Source organism: Gadus morhua, chromosome 18, assembly GCF_902167405.1.
Source record: "Gadus morhua chromosome 18, gadMor3.0, whole genome shotgun sequence".
Lineage (NCBI taxonomy): Eukaryota > Metazoa > Chordata > Actinopteri > Gadiformes > Gadidae > Gadus > Gadus morhua.
In genome coordinates, this window is record NC_044065.1 from 20406239 (window position 1) to 20423063 (window position 16825).

Sequence of the window (16825 nt, forward strand, 5' to 3'; positions counted from 1 at the left end):
TATTCACTTAACAAGGTGCATTAAACATTCAATTGCAGTGCCGACTGCTATAGAGGGCTAACGATCGATACATATAACAGATAGCAATCAGTATAGTATATATATATATATATATATAAATATATATATATATATATATATATATATATATATATGATTTTAGTTTACCACTATGGATGCTGTAAGAGCACTGTGTTTAGAAACGGTTATGAGCTGTTACATCAGTCATGTCCTACAACATGTACAGTGCCCATGGTGACTATTACAAAGATACCTGATTGGTTAAACTGCTTTATTGTCTGGCGAGCGGTCTGAAAAATTTGTCAAGTTCATCTCAAGACAATTTGTGTTTTATTTCAGTCGACCAAGGAGACTTTTCCTTAAAGTCAACCCGAAACATTTGCTGTAGATTTACATGTATGGGTAAAGTTCACGCTAAATGCTCTTCAGCATAATTGATTCAAGGAAGACATTTTAAATAATCAGATTGGTAAAAGATGTTTTATCAAACTCAGGAGAGACTGTTACTTACACTTATCTATATTCCATAGTTTAATGTAAAGTAACACACTTAAATAATAACACCTTCTTTATTTTTGAAGTATAGCCATTATATTTAATTGCCATTATGTGACGTTGCAATACTGTTGTATAAATATTACCTGGTATTTGTATACAACAGTCTGGGAACTCTTGGTAATCCACGCCTATGAAAGAGCTCCGCCTAGTGGCCGGTGGCTGTAACGTGAGAGTGTCGGTGTAATGGTGGCTGATCCTGTTCCTCTGAGCAGCGCAGTCTTTCAACCCCTCCTTCTGCCCATTTCCTTGAGGGTGTTGTCTGTAACAGTGCAACATGAGAGAGCATTTTTAAGCGCTACAAACTACATCGAACGCAAACTTAATAGTTAAAAACAAATACTCTTTAATCAAGAGATATTGTTTAATGTGTTATTAATATTCTTCTTTATTTATTTGTACATTTGGCATATCTAAAACAACATTGTTCATGTAATCTATGGGCTGTGGTATTTTATACGGGTTTGTATGTATATGGGGTTGAATGTTTGTATACTGGTTATGATTTAGTTGTTGAAAGCAGAACCACATTCATCTTTGAAGACAATGCCCCCCTCTGGTCTCCTCTTTTAGGTTTTATTCTGTTCTTCTCGGCCCTTTGCTCTAGTGGCGACAACGTGGAATGACTCCCGCCTACACGAAGCACCGCGCACACGCTCACACACGCACGCTCTCTCTCACACATACAGACTCACACACACACACACACACAGCACTTCTATGTTTGTCAGACTCAAATCCGAGGGAGAGGAGCTAGCCGCCATTTTCTAAGCGTCTCTCCCTAAAACGAGAAGAAGACTCGCGGTGAACCACCGTGTGGATTACGCTCGACTTTCGGGCTTTTTGACTATTCGTCAGAATATCATTTCAAACATTGCACATCATTTGATAATTTCCACACTATCTCCGGGCCTCGTCTTATCGTCGGTCCACCGCCGAGGGGACGAGGTGTAGTTCGGTGATTCGCCCATATTGCACGATTCCGGAACGAAGCCCGCCGACCACTCGGTGTACCCGAGGAGCTCAGATCGTCTGGATTAATCCATGGCCCGTCGGTCCACGGAAGACGCTTTGTTTTGTTGCCGATATTCCCTTTTTTTCACTTAAACTGCGGGGGATTGTACGCGAAATTCCCTCGGATAGTGCGACCTCGTCACGTGGTAGGTTCCTCCTTTTTCTTTGTTAGCGATCTAGCAGCGAGGCGAGGGGCTCACCCTCCTCCACCCAGCTCATTTCCACCTTTCTACACTAAATCGTACACACGGTATCACCACCGACCCCCGTGCACGGTGTCCCCGGTACCGCGGGGGTGAAGGGCTGGGAGCCCGGAGCAGCCGTTCCGTGCCGGAGATAGGAAGGCTAGTCTACCATGACTCCACTCGCTACTACGTAGGAGTCGTAGGTTGAAATAAGTTGTGATGGTTTTCCATCATCGGGTACAGACCCGCTGGTCCGGATCCTCCGCGTCCCGGTGAGACCCTGTGGGTCTGGGTTCTCCTGGCTCGGTGAGACGGGCTGAACTCTCGGGGCTAAGTGGCACTCGGTTCTCCAGACCCGTGAGACGCTCAATCGACGTGCTCCGCGGAGACACAGCGACATGGCGGCCCGCGTAACGCCGAGGGTCCTCCTGGTGTGTCCAGGGTCTACGTGGTGGTGTGTTGTCGGGTCCCGGTGGTGTGTGGCTCTACCTGTTCGTGTGTGTGGTCGGGTCCTGCTAGTATGGTGGTGGTGTGTTGTCCTGTCCTGCAGGCTAGTGTGTTAGCAGGGTGCGTTTCCCCATGAGCAGCTCTCTGCGGGGCTATCGTTAGCCTCGGACCAGCGCTCCGTCCACACGCGGTGTGTCGGGGACATGCTTACACACACATTCGGTCCGCATTACGGTGCTTATCACCATGTAACCCCCATTTAACTGCGGATCTCTAACTTGTGTATTGTACACCTCGCCCCGAGCTAATGAGAGCCTGGCCCAACCAGCCCCGGCTGACACGTAATACTCGGTGCCACCAGAAGCGCGGTGTTTACTGGAATATACAGCATTAAAGTAAACAGCGCACAGTTTGACTGCGAACGGACGGTGTTAGGATCGGTGTGTCGCTGTTGTGGAACGTCCAACATTTGTTGGACGGTGACATGTAAGGTAATGCCATACTAGAGTTGATTATGCGTATTAAATAAAATACGTAGTGGGGTTTCATTCGAGCGTTATTTCTACCATTTAACCGGGTGGGTTTGATGAAGCGGGTGAGGTGGATGGATTGCATAATCCTTGGGAAATACCAACATGGCGTTGTGCAGCGCGCTGCGGTGGAGCACTGAGCCTCCTATTCATCCTGAAGACATCCAGGACGAAGCACTCGGTCAAGCTGCAAATACACCCATCCGAATTCAGATACCAGTCTCCCCACCCACAGCGAACCTGTGTGATCCACGTAGAAAGGCAAATGTTTGACAGCACGTACTGGCGTTGTTGTGTACATCTGAAATTACATGGGGATGAAGGGTGACATCATGTGTACTTGCAGCAGGCCCCAATCCATGTAATCACACGCCCTACGTGGAGCCCTGCATCACACGGACACATGTAGGCCAATAGGATGGGATGGTTTGCTTTGCGTGCATCACCCAACAGCAGCTAGAATTAAAACGCAGGAATCCTTTTTGCGGAGTGTTCTGAGTAATTGCAGCTAAGGCGTTGACTGTGGCTGTATGATGTGATTATTGTTCCATCAGACTTGGCACTTCTCAGCCCAAGGTCACTGCAGTACAGCAGTTGGGAGACTGGTTGGGATAAACATTTACACCAGTTTACCTGCCTTTGTTTCCTGATGCCTCTGCAGTATCACTTTTAGCAACGTAGCGGCAAGCAGGTCAACAGAATGTCACTGAGTCACCACCATCTCATTATATCGGCCTCTAGAATATATTAGGGCTGGACAATCACTTTAGCTCTCCTTTTTCAATCAATGTCTCAGACTCCCATCAAGCTTAAGTACAGGCAGCACTGCATATTGCTGTTATAGTTAAAATAAAACACTTACCATACTGGCCACGGTTATTCTCGATAATCCTCCAGTTGCTGTAGTCATCTCAAATATTGATGTGTATACATACATCAACCCTTTGTTCTGCTAGATTGAAATGTTAAATCGGCACTTGTCTTCTGATTGCAGATGCAACTCGAGTCACAGTTACGTTTCACTCTCCCCTACACGGACATGGCTTTCTGAAAAATGGTTGCTATATTAGCACACATAATCCCTCAACTCAATCTTCATCTTCTCAATAGTATTTACTTGAGTAGTCCATAGTTTTATCGGGTGTGTAGTTTTTCTCTTTGACAAATGGTTGATGCCGTTCTGACTTCCTGTGTGTGTGTGTGTGTGTTTTAACGTCCTTCTCCGATCTCTACCTGTTGGACGGAGTGGTTCTTTCTGCACCTGTGTGTTAATGCAGCTCTCTCTCTGGACCTGTGTGTTAATGCAGCTCCCTCTCTCCTTGTCGTTGCTCCAGGCTGTCTTCTGGCGGGGCTGTAAGCGGGTGGTGTGGAGCAGGCCACGGTGCCCGTCCCTCTGCACTGCATGGCTGCGATGGCGCCCGCTCTCACCGACGCCCCAGCCGAAGCTCACCACATCCGCTTCAAACTGGCTGCCCCGTCCTCCAGCCTCTCCCCGGGCAGCTCAGAGAACCACCCCAACTCCAGCAACCTTCTCCTTCACAGCAGCGGGCCGGCTAGGCGCAAGGCCTCTGAAGAGCGCACCCTCCAGGAGCAGCAGAGCCAGCAGCAGGTTGACAACCCGGCCCAGACACCTAATCTGGGCAAGCTCCAGCCGCTGGTGGCCTCCTACCTGTGCTCTGATGTGACACCCGTCCCGTCGTCCAAGGAATCCATTGCACTGCAAGAAATCCTCATCAAACAGTCTGTGTTGAAAAGTCACGGCATCCTGCCCAACTCCTTGCTCAACGGAGGGGGAGACTTCCTACTGAGGAAGAAGCAGACCTTCGAGCTCTCTGGCGGTCAGCTCAAGAGCCTGATGAGTGCTAACACCAATGGCGGCAGCCAGCCTATGGCTCCCGTCAACGGCCTTGCCAAGAAGCTGGCCACCTCGGGCTGTATGGTGGCGGTGAACGGAGGGAAACCCTCCGCCTCCGCTACCTCGGACCCCCAGAATCTCCTTCTAGACTCGGACAACACCCCCACCATCAGAACCCTCAGACATCATCAGGCACATTCCTCCAGGGTCTCTCTCACCACAGATGGTAACAGCCCTGACCCCCCACCAGCACAGCCTCCCTCACCGCCTGCCTTTGGGCTGGGCGGTCCCAACGAACACATGAATGCAGAAGAGGATAGTTCACGCGGCTCATCGGCTTGCACGCAACAAGCGGATGGAGAGAGGCCAGGTGGCAGCCAGCAGAGCTCACCCGTGTTGTTGCAGGCTCCTCCTACTTCTTCTGTCTCCCAGCCTCCTACCTACTCTCTGGACATCCTGGACTCCCAGATCAGGGAGCGCAGCCTGCTCACCAGCAGCCGCCAGGCACAGATCGAGAGCCGTTTGCGGCGCCTCCGGAAGCGGCTGCAGGTGGTGCAGGCAAAGCAGGTGGAGCGACATGTCCAGCAGCAGCTGGGCGGCTTCCTGGGCTCGGCTCTGAGCCGGCTAGTGGGCCCCGGACGCAGACAGGAAGTGTCCCCCTCCACGGCGTCGTGGAGGACGGGGCGCCAGACGGCGGTTGGTAGGGACAGCCTAGGTCGCTTCCTGAAGGCCGGGGCCATGCCTACGGAGCTGGAGAGGCTGTGTCTGAGCGGCTCGGCCAATCTGCGCGCCACCGAGAGCGCCTTTGACTCGGACGTGACGGAGAGCAGCTCTGGGGGAGACTCGGACCTGGAGGAAGAGGAGGTTGCCCGGGTAGACGTCGAACAGCGGCACGTCAAAATGTAAGCCCCCCCCCCCCCGCGCTTATTGTGTCCTCTCACACCTAGTAGTGCCATTGCTTCGCGATAATGGTTATGGTTTATTTGACACGGATGTCCACAGTATTTGGAAAATGTTTGTTTTTGTCCATAAGGCATCCCTTAAATAAATGGTCTGCCTATGCTTTTTACGGGAAAATGTCTCAACTGCTTCTGCACCAGAAACTATAAAAGCACTGTTCCTTCTCTGTAACCTAGTAAAGGACCGGGACTGTTACCGCCAACGGCAGAGCTCTGAATGCCAACAGGTGTTGGTGACACAATAGTGGCTGTGGCTGATGAGGTTAACCTGCAGGGAGGGGTATAGCTCTCTCCATCAGAGGCGGCGATACCTTCATGTGGAAAGAAACCACATTTTCTGGAGCGTTCTCTGCTACTCTCTCTATCTCAATCACTTCCCCACTCTCTTTCTCTCCCCCCACTAGCTATCCCTAGCTATATGTATTGCAAAGTGAAAATGTAGAGGCGGGTCGGTCAACAGCATTGACAGACCTAGTGACCTGTGGGGTTGGTAGATCATTAGCAACAACTGCTCAGTTCTCAGATTTTACCACCCAGGCCTGATGCCTTTTGGACCTTTGGCCTATAAAGACTTGGTAGGCTCTGTAGCGAGACAAGGCTGCATTTGTTATGCACTACTCAGAAACCCCCCTATATTCATGTTTCATATACATGATGCTAAGGGATTGGTCACTTTAGTATGTTTGTGTTGTGTCATAAAAGCATACTCAAAGCTTAATAGTTTCTTTAGTCCCTGTGGTGATTTAGCAATGTGGCCCACAGCTGGGAGTTTCCGTTAATCATACAAATATCGGTGAATCTTTGACAGGGAAGATCAAGAAGGACTTGTTTTTACCGGACGTTTAAAAAATAACGCTGCGGCTTGTGTTACGATATTACGTACGCTAACTTGCTTCTAGAAAATGCAGCTACATTTTGAAAAATGCAGTATATAAATAATACAGGATTAAAGAACTGCAAAATAATCCCTGTAATGAGTACAGCAAAGTGATATCTTGCATTGGCTTGATACAGTGGTCGTACTTCCCAGGACCCTATCTAAAAAAATAATGCTGCATCTTCTATAAGCTGCAGGAGCGGTAAAATGGGGTTGTATGTTTCAAAATACACCATATAAGGCGCATCTTATTATGCATCTTTGCCCAAAAACCAAATGCTAGCGTTGGCAATGTAAACCTCACTGAGTAGTTGGAGATAACGCTGAATCAAGTAAAACCCTGACATTTTTGATGGATTCAGCAAACAAGGCATTTTTCATCTTTATTAAGCAATTAGTTTAGATGCCTTGAAGGAGGCCTTGATTGACCGCTCATTGGCGGTCTTCCTTTTTATTTTTTTTGTCGGTTATGCGGTGATGTCAATGTTCATCTCTTAACGAGGTGACTTAACATTGTGACGGCATTGGTTACCTCATGCTTTATCACTCAAACTCAAATCCAGTGTTTCCCATGCAAAGACTTAACGTGTCGTGCAGCGCCACAGAATGAACACCGAGCGCCACAAATTGATTCTGCTTTAATTTATTTATTTTTACACGATTTGTAAATATAAATATCTTTCCGTTCATTCATCTCTGCATAGCACTCTTTCTCCCTGTCATTCTCGTTCGCACACGTACACAGAGACAAGTGCGCATACATGCCAATGGTGCGCGGGTACACTACCACTTATTGGATAAACCCGCGTATCACTGATACATGCACATGCACTGACAACGGATTCGCCCGCTCCTCCTTTCAACGCGCCTATAAAGGAAAACCCGAAGCAGCGGGGTATTTGCGATTAATGTGAAATGCGGTTATAGTTTATATATATTACGGTGTTAGTCCCCAAGTCCGATCTGCCGGCGACTTGAATTCACTGTGCAGCAGGGACTGGAGATCAGGAAGTGGGCCGGTCCACTTTGAAATGTATTTTGTGCGAGATGGCTCGATTACGCGAATGAGCAAACGCAAAATGCCCCCCCCCCCCCCCCCGATAGGACTCCACGTCTTACCCCCCCCACACACACCCCCAAGGTGTCCATGTGCAAGACACCTAAAGCTCACTGCTCCAAACCAGCTGGCTGTCGGCTTGCATGGCTGACGACGCCATCGGTGTGTGAATGGGTGAATGGGGGCAATATTGTAAAGCGCTTTGGTTGGCCGCTGGTTACAAAAAGGCGCTATAGAAATGCCGTTCATTTTCCATCCATTTACCATTTCTCTTGAAGGGGAGGTAGTAAACAGGAAATGGTTGAAAAACAACAACCTCTGTGCTCCCTCAGGGGTTGTCATGGTGGCTGCTGTCGCCCTGGTAGAGGAGGGTTGTCTGCATCCAGACCAGAGACTTTATTAACACCTGTACTTGTAAGAGGATGTGGATTGCAAAAAGGAGAGACGTCTATCATTTTTTGGCTTGAAATGTCATCCATGTTGTAGCACATGCAGAAATGCTCCGCAGTAGAATATCAGACGTGGCCAGGGTCAAGTATTATATCTAATATTCATTTCACTTTTTGTTGCGTCATTTCTTTTGCCACCAAAAATAAATATATATATTCTTTTTAAATTTGTTTATTTGTCAGGGACAATGCAGCACACATTATTAAATACACAATTATCACAGTCATTTCCATAACAATGTAAATGTAGATGTGTTGCATAGAAGGTTTTTAGCCAGTTGGCTAATTTGCAACCCCAGTTCCTGGTCAGGTCTTTCTAAAAAAGATAATCAGAATAAACTTTCTAAAATAGCTACATAGTGTGAGTTACAGTCATGAGTTACTGCATGCATGTGTGAATAATTAAGTCATAAAGAACATCACAAAACAGCACATTACATAACGACACACGCCGCTCGCACCCACTCACCTACACCCACCCCGACGGTGAGGGGCCTGGGCCACTACCCTGGGCCAGACCCCGCACCTCAAGGCGATCCCTGGGAACCATGCACCCACATCCATGCATCTGACACACACACATTATAACGTGTGTGTGTGTGCCTGCCTGCCTGCCTGATCCTTGTATGCATGCTTGTGTTGCATTGGGCTAATTTTGTATTCTATATAAAGGAGGAGGTTCTGGGGGGGTGTCGTGACCATGGCTAAATTATGTGTATTTATTGACATTAGCTTTGTCAACTTCTGTGACATTATCAGAGAAGGACGTGTATTGCTTAATCTTTCATGTAGGTTTGGGAAATGTATTGCCGGCAGGAGGCGGTAGGGGCTCGATACCAATGCCTGCTAGCGTAGATGCATGGTGGCACTACCCCCCCCCCCCCCAGGGCTTACTCTAACCCCACTAGGTGGTAGTAAAGCTAGATGCATGTTGGTGCTACCCTCCCAGGGCTTACGGTAACCCTACTGGGTGGTAGTAAAGTTAGATGTATGGTGGTGCTACCCCCCCAGGGCTTACGCTAACCCTACTAGGTGGTCGTAGACTGGCTCGAAAGCTAGAGATTTCAGTAGCACAAATACAGATTCGGTAGCACACAAGTGGACCATCAACACTATTTGAGAAATACACTGATGCCACTCCCTTAATGTTTATGAGGAAAGCCAGTTAATCATAATTATTATACTCATTATAAATATTATACTGAAATAAATAATAACAAATAAGAGGGATAAACACAAGGCTTCACATCTCTTAATGTGATATAAGGGACAGGGGAGACTAACACAAAGGGTAATCCAGGAAGACAACATGTAGGACAAATGGAAGAGCAGCAAGGGTCTGCTAACGATGTATAAAACTGCCACGTTTAACCTCATGGTACATCATTCTGTTGTCTAACGCTTTCATTGAATTTATCAAAAAAAATATGCAGATGGGTAATGCATTACGCCAAACCATCCAACTGCATGAGTTCCTTATTTCTGTCTAACAATTCCGGTCTTCAATCAGCAGATGCATCCAGATGAATTGTGTTTGTATTAAGGCTAATGTTAAGTCCAGGGTACTTTTTAATTCACCTATTCTTTTGAAATTCTGACCGAACAATGGCTCTATAGAGTAGAGTGCTGCTGCCTGTCTGCTTGCAGGATAACACCGCGAGACACACACTCATACCAGGATCAGGTCTTTAATTCACAGCATTACAATTCCTGTCGTTTGTTTCCTCAGTTGTCTTCATTATGGATGGTTGAGCAGTATAATTGCCTACCAGAAAGTACACTTGTCCATGACAAAGTAATCTAATGTCATTTTTCGCTGAATGTAGAGATCTGTATTGCTGTTGATAAATATCTCTTGGCACACAATCCTTTACAAATGCCCCTGCAGCTAGCATTTCAAGTTTTTTCTACATTGCACTTGTATTACAATTTAGAGGCACAGGTGACCATTAGTCAACTTAAAAAAAACTCTAACTGTGTACATTGTTTACCATTATCTCACACAAACTGGTTCAGTCCTATGGTTTCCAACCAATTCAGCTGAATCTCTGATGCTTGTATTGATTTTCTGATATGTTCTGGTTAATTTCTTGTGTGTGTGTTCTAATTAATAGCCCATAACTATTAGGTGGATAAGGCGCTTCAGTAAGAAACGGGTGGGCTAAGTCAGTGGATGGGAAAGCACAGTTCAGTTCTAGCCATTGACATGCATGCTTGTGTTGCATTGGGCTAATCCTGTCCCAGCTGTCTTATTCGTGTGCCTTCTTGTTTACCAAGGGGCTGATAGCCACTAGGCCTGTTGTGGGCAGGGCACTACTGTTGGCATGCTGCTGCTAGGGCTGTTCTAAATGACGAAGCGAAATTGGGGACGAGGGAGAGAAAATTACTCGTTCTGGTCACTATTTAAATAGACAGCAGTATTTTAGGTCATTCTGAGCCTGCTTTACATTCACCAAATGTGCTTGACAAATCCGAAATAAGAAAGTGGAGGAGCAGGACACGAAACGCAGCAGTCCGAGACAGAACAAGATTCAAGAGATGTGATCTACATTCAAGTGATGAAGGGAAAGCAAATCTCAAGGGAGTTTGAAGGAGTCTTAAGTGTGTGGATATGTCGAAGTCGTCTGATTGCCTTTTGATTTTGATGATGGCGTCCAAGAGAGGGGGGAGGTGTGTGTGTTAGTGTCTCTTCATCTGAGCAGCGGTTTATTCCGATGTCCGAGTCAGGTTTAGGCTCAGTCTTGGCTGCATTTCATATAAAACATTGCCCATTATAACGCTCATACAGAACAAAACTAAAAAAGCATCAAAAAGTTTCTGTAACCATGGGGATGACAACCCCCCCCTCCTTCCTAGAATAGTATAGGAAATCCGTCTGAAACAATAGGTCCACATGCATGTTAACAGACCGGTGGACGAGCAGAGTTACGCAGTGGCTTGGGTTTGGATATTTTAGATTAATATTGTACTTATTTAGTTTACTGCCTGCCGTACTGGAGATTTCTGAAACGTGTAACATAATGTGGTTGTTAGTGCTTCCTTTAATATTTATTTAGCTCAGTTTAATTTGTTTTCCTTTCATTTATATTTAGTTGATAGGATTATAAAGAAAAGAGTCATGAAGTGTGTGGTTATGGGTAGTCATTTCTTTCACAGAATTGAAGAAAACATACTTTATCATGAAGTATATCGTTATTGAGTTCTAAGAAGTCCCATGTGGTGATGGAAGATCTTGTCCATATCTCACTGCCCTAATTGCTACCATACCAGAGATGGCTAAACTATCTTCCGTGGCTTCCTTTGAGAGTGTGGGCATCTTGAGACGGAGCTAAAGTCCCACGTCTTGCATAAGGCTTGTCGGACAGATGGCTGTTGAGCTGTTCTGTAATGGTTGTAGGGCCCCATCCAAACAGTTTGAGGGGTCAATTTACCAGAGGAGGCCTGGTACCAGAGGTGGAGAGCTGGTAGATGCTGTGGTGGAGAGCTGAACACAACGGGGTTATTGGAGCATGTCTAGTGCGGGATGCTGTGTGACATTGGGGTAACGGGGTTGCTAGACCCCCTCCCCCCCTGCCTTTCAATGCTACTTGTTCAGCATTACGCTGCATTCTTGTCAGCTTAGCCTCTCCCCTCCTCTCCCTGTTCCTTCCCTGTGTTTTGGTTCTGGTTCCTGACACATCTGGATGTGTTTAGCCGGGCTTCAGTTCCCCCACACCAACCCACAGGCGTTACATAACCCCCTTTTATGTAACGCCGGCTGCTGCACTGGCTCAAGTTGACCCTGTCTCCTGGTTCCTGTCCCTCAAACCAAGTCTGCTGCCCTGACCTGCGCATGAAACAACCTAGTATAGGATTGGCCAGGCCGGGTCACTGCTAATGCTAAAGGCTCCCCTCCCCCGGGCTCTGAAGCGATGTTCTGTGGACTCCTAGGGACCCTCTTGCTTCTAAACGCTAGCTGGGTGATGGGAATGATGGGATTCAGTTCCATCCAACAGCTACCGTTTGGAATCAAGATGGCTGCAAGGTAAATAAGGCCCATACTACTGGCATCTTAGTTTTCTGTTTTCTGTCCCTCATCCTCTCAACCAATAATTGTGTAACCAAAGCTGAACCCACAGCAGCACTGTGCTGTTTGTTCAGGCCCACCTCGAGTCATGTTCACACCCATTCCTGACAGAGCTGAGTGTATGGTTATGCGTTATAAAAGGATGCAAAGATTAGCTGTATGCAACGTCTTTACTGGCACAAACATTCAGATCTGAAGGAGCGTTTAGCTTGGTGCTTGCACTTGTTCATGTGTGCAACATGAATAATAACACGCAAGGGACTGCAGTAAGGAAGTGGGAAGTTCATCAAAGAACAGACCATTTCCTTCTGGCTTTGAAACTGCAAAAGGCGTGTTTGGAAATGCCCTTTTTAAATTCAGTTGGCTCATTGTGAAGCTGCTGTTCGCATCTTAAAGAAGTTAAAAGCTATGGTCAAGAATTAGAATAAGCTTTAGTAAAGAACAGAACCAGAATAGGGTATGGAAGTGAAAAGAACAAAAATAAGGTATCGATTAGAAACCAGAATAAGGTATGGTAGAGAACACAACCAAAATAAGGTATTGATTAGAAACCAGAATAAGGTATGGTAGAGAACAGAATAAGGTGTAACTGAGCATAGAATAAGACAAAGAATGGAGCCAGACTAAGTCGTAGACGAGGGTAAGGAACAGGATGAAGCTAAGCCTCACCATATGAGCTGGGTCAGGAGCACCAAGAGCAATGTGCTGACATCCAGCCTGGGGGGGACGGAGGGTTGAGGGGAGGAGGCACAGGGTGGTGGGGGGGACGGAGCCATCGTAGCCCCTGGTGGGGGGGACGGAGCCCCCGTAGCCCCTGGTGCCCCTGGTGGAGGTGACTGAGCCACCCGGTGGAGGTGGTGGAGGGGACGGAGCCCCTGGTGGAGGTGACTGAGCCACCCGGTGGAGGTGGTGGAGGGGTCGGAGCCCCTGGTGGAGGTGACTGAGCCACCCGGTGGAGGTGGTGGAGGGGACGGAGCCTCTGGTGGAGGGGATGGGGTGTTATCCCCATCCCCAACTCTGCGTTACACTTTTTGGTACAGTTGTGTATGATTATTATAATTACCAATTTTTTTTGTACGTGTGGACAGAGCTCCGCACGTCCACACACACCGCCCAGACAGAGCTTCACACACACCGCCCAGACAGCTTCACACACACCGCCCAGACAGAGCTCCACACGTCCACACACACCGCCCAGACAGAGCTCCACACGTCCACACACACCGCCCAGACAGAGCTCCACACGTCCACACACACCGCCCAGACAGAGCTCCACACGTCCACACACCTATTAACAAATGGTATAGTCTGTAGCCGACCCTCCTATTTTTTTTATATCTGAGGGCCGTTATAATGGGCCGCAGATTCAATTTATTGGAATATATGGTTTATTATAACATGCATCAAGCCAGATGCAGTGGACTTGCTTGTATTTCTTGCAAAAAACTTACAAGACATTAAGACATTACAAGCACCTCATGATTTTGTTTATCCTGCAAATAACACGTGTGTAATTTTAAGACGATATCGGCCAGCCCTAGTGATAAGGGTTTAATGTGTTCCATCAAGAATAGCACCTGTGTTTTTACGTTGTGTATGCATAGCTCTTGTGCTGCTATAACTTTGCATCATGAACAAACTGCCTTTTGTTTTGGATAATTCTATGTACTTCCATTGTTTGACAATGCAGTGTCTTTGGAAACATTTTCGGTTGTACACTGAGGCTCTGCCGTTTCATTCACTGTATCCGACGGCTACTGACGTCGCGCACGCAGCCCTGACGGTATCATTTCAGCTTTCTGAAGCAGTATTAAAATGTTATTTTGTTTTCTAACAAATGAAATGGCCTATAAATGAGAGAATAATTGACACCGACTCATCTGGGCAGCTGAGCGCCCTGGCTCTGACATGCTGCAAGGAGGGGCTGGAAGAAGAGGAGAGGGCGCTGGTGGTTGTTTGGGGAGAACCCAATGTAGCGCCTCAGTGTATGGAGTGTGCTCTCATCGTCTCAGTGCAGCAGCACAGGGTGATTTATTCTGTCATGCGGTAGTACAGTATATCACCTGCATAGTGTTGTGGTGGGAGGCCACAGACCATGGATCTAGGGAGGGAGTTTTTCCTCTGGCAGCAGCTGTTAGGGTGGACCCCTACTGAGATCTCCTCATGCTGTAGTTCCTTCTCTAATGGCGATCCCTTTATGCTCTGCACCGCAAGATCCATGCAGCAAAATCTTGGGGTTTCTTTAGATAAGTAAATTAGCTCCTGGGTGCTTATTTCTACAGCTGTGCAATCTGGTCCCCTTTCAGTGAAATTCTGCCTATTTAATTGTAGATGGTTCATTGACATGGATGGCGTTGATCTTTAAAGATAAGTAGAGTCATCGGTGTGTAGCTGTGTGTACCGTAGCGTTCAGCCACTCTGCTGAGGCACTTCGATTTGAATGACACAAACTATTCAATACCTGAATCCCAATTAAATAAAAAAAAAGGTCTGAGTTGCTAGGCAGAGGTCCCTGATAAATATCGAATCCTTTTAACGTTCCTCCATTCTTTTTTTTAGTTTTGAGAATACCTGGCTAACTTGGAGATTAGACTGACACTCATTAGTTTAATCCCCAGCTACTTCTTGCATGTGGAGGTTTTATCTCTCTATTTATGAAGGCACATAGGCCTATACAGTCAGAAGTCAAACGATGAGTCTTTTGAGGGGTTATACGAGGACAGCCCTACATTTTGGTCTGATATAAAGTAGTGTATTTTAATAACGGGAACAGGGACGATAACCTTTTAAATTATAAGAAGGAAGGAATAATAACGAACCAATGAGTGTGTGAATGGCAATTTGTGTCCCACACAAGAATCAATATCGTTAGTTAGTTTAGGCTGGGCTATATCGCATCATTTGAGTCATGTAAAAATGGTTGTCTTATTGCCAAACCAGTGGTATAAAAAGCTCATCACTGCGGTAAGAAAATAGCGATACCGGTCCAGCCTAGACAAATGGCTCCATGCTTTGAGAGTAGGCCTACGTCACATCATCACTAAGCAAATGGGGGTTTGAACCCTCTGCCATGCTTTCAGAAATTGCATTGCACGATGAGCGTGATAAACCGGAAGAGAAGCCTCACATGCCCAATTGTGGTGACTGATGCCATGAAAGAAAAACATTGCTGCCTGTTCCTTTCTGTTTATTTAATTATCAACCTGATATGATTAATAGGAAGAGCTTTTTGGTGTATTTGGGCCTCATGTAAACATCGAAATGGCCTCTAAATAAGTAATTTTTTAAAAACCCAATTCTCCCCCCCGCACCACACACGCGCGCGCTTGCAGCAACCAATTATTAAAATCGCTGCGACTGACTAATTGGGAGAGCCACCGTGGGACATTTCATATCTATATTTTCTACAAGCCACTCAATGTTTTTAATATTCAACCTTTTACTTGACAAATGTCATTCTTTACCATTCCAAGGAAGGTTATCGAGATTCCTGGGAGACATAAATAACAGGCCAACATACAATAGCAACGAACAGACATTGTAAAATCACCTAATATTTGATATAACAAGCGCATAATTTTTCCCTCTTTCCTGTGGATTAAACACACTTTGACATTCCAACTGAATTAGCATAGTTGTATGGACCAAGATATCATTACATTTGGGCTCTTCACATTTGTGACCATTGGTGAAATTTTAATAAAAAATGCAATCTGGGATACTGAATGGCACCACCACCTGTGTGGACTGGGGACCCCCTGCAGTGCACGGGGTTGCCAAGAGGGATGGGGGGAGTGGACGGGGGCAGGGAAAGTATGGAACATCGTTGATGTTATTCGTGACCATGAAATGCCCATAAAGCATTGAAGATCTGTTTGTGTTTCCATCTTCAACACTGAGGCTGGAATATTGTATGGAACGTGTTCACTGGTTGCCAGTTAGACTATAGCCAGAGTCTGTCCAGCAGCTGAAAAGCCCTCTGGATACCTTTCCTCTGTCGCGGTCGGAGCACTCTGAAGGCCCCCGCCCTGGCTAGTTCAGTGACTGGACACACCCCACCCTCCTGTAGGCTGCAGTGCGAGCCTGGCACCAGCCCCTCCAGCACCCTGCGGCCTATCAGAGGCCTCTAAAGCCGTCTGCTCTTCACACGCTGCCAGGGCCCCTGAGCCCTCCGTCTGTTAGTCCATGGTGTGTCCTGCCCTCCGTCTCTTCAAGCGGCCCACAGTTCACAGGAGGACGCATAGAGGAGTGCAAGCTCTGTGGCCACCGTCAGACTTGTTATTCTCATGTTCCCATAGCACGGACGGCTTGGCATTTAGCTCGATACAGCGCCCTCTGTAGGCCGAGAATCTTTCCTCTCTGCCCTCCTCGCTCTGCCCATTTGAAGGGAAGAGATCAGGAGTGTTTGCCCCCTGGTGGTCAAAGTGAAACAACACAACAATGAGGTTCATGGTTGGTGCTGGCCCCTACAGGCTGGCAGCGGAAATGCTTTGTAGCTTGTCAAACAACACACTGCATTGTGTAATGTGTGAGAAACGATGCTTCCAGCTTATTGTTAGAGCAATTGAGATGTAGTTGAGGCAAGCCGATCTAATCTAATTTTCTATTGTCCTATGGCTTTTCTGCCTTTGTATACAGGACAATAGGGGTGGGCGATAAGTTAGTCCCCCCCATCCGCGAACGGCCATTCTCTATGTGGCCGTCTGTGCAGCGGTTCTCTATATGAGGGAGAGGGTTAAGCTTCCAGGATAGTTATATTTAACCCCACGGTGTGTTTGGTTGTGTGGTGCTTCTTCTTTGCAGCGGTTGA

General features: G+C 46.9%; 1 protein-coding gene across 3 annotated transcripts in view; it reads left to right on the top strand.

Moving 5' to 3' along the window:
* Window positions 1–16825, top strand: part of LOC115530787 (KAT8 regulatory NSL complex subunit 1) — a 39569-nt gene that overhangs the window by 6694 nt on the left and 16050 nt on the right. For 2 of the 3 annotated variants that reach the window (XM_030339535.1, XM_030339537.1), the window contains exons 1-2: window positions 1277–1736; window positions 4087–5509. In XM_030339535.1, coding sequence (XP_030195395.1) covers window positions 4155–5509 — 1355 coding nt within the window. In that variant the 5' untranslated portion in view covers window positions 1277–1736; window positions 4087–4154. Of the gene's footprint in view, window positions 1–1276; window positions 1737–4086; window positions 5510–16825 lie in introns of those variants that run through there. The other variant, XM_030339536.1, reaches the window with a different exon arrangement.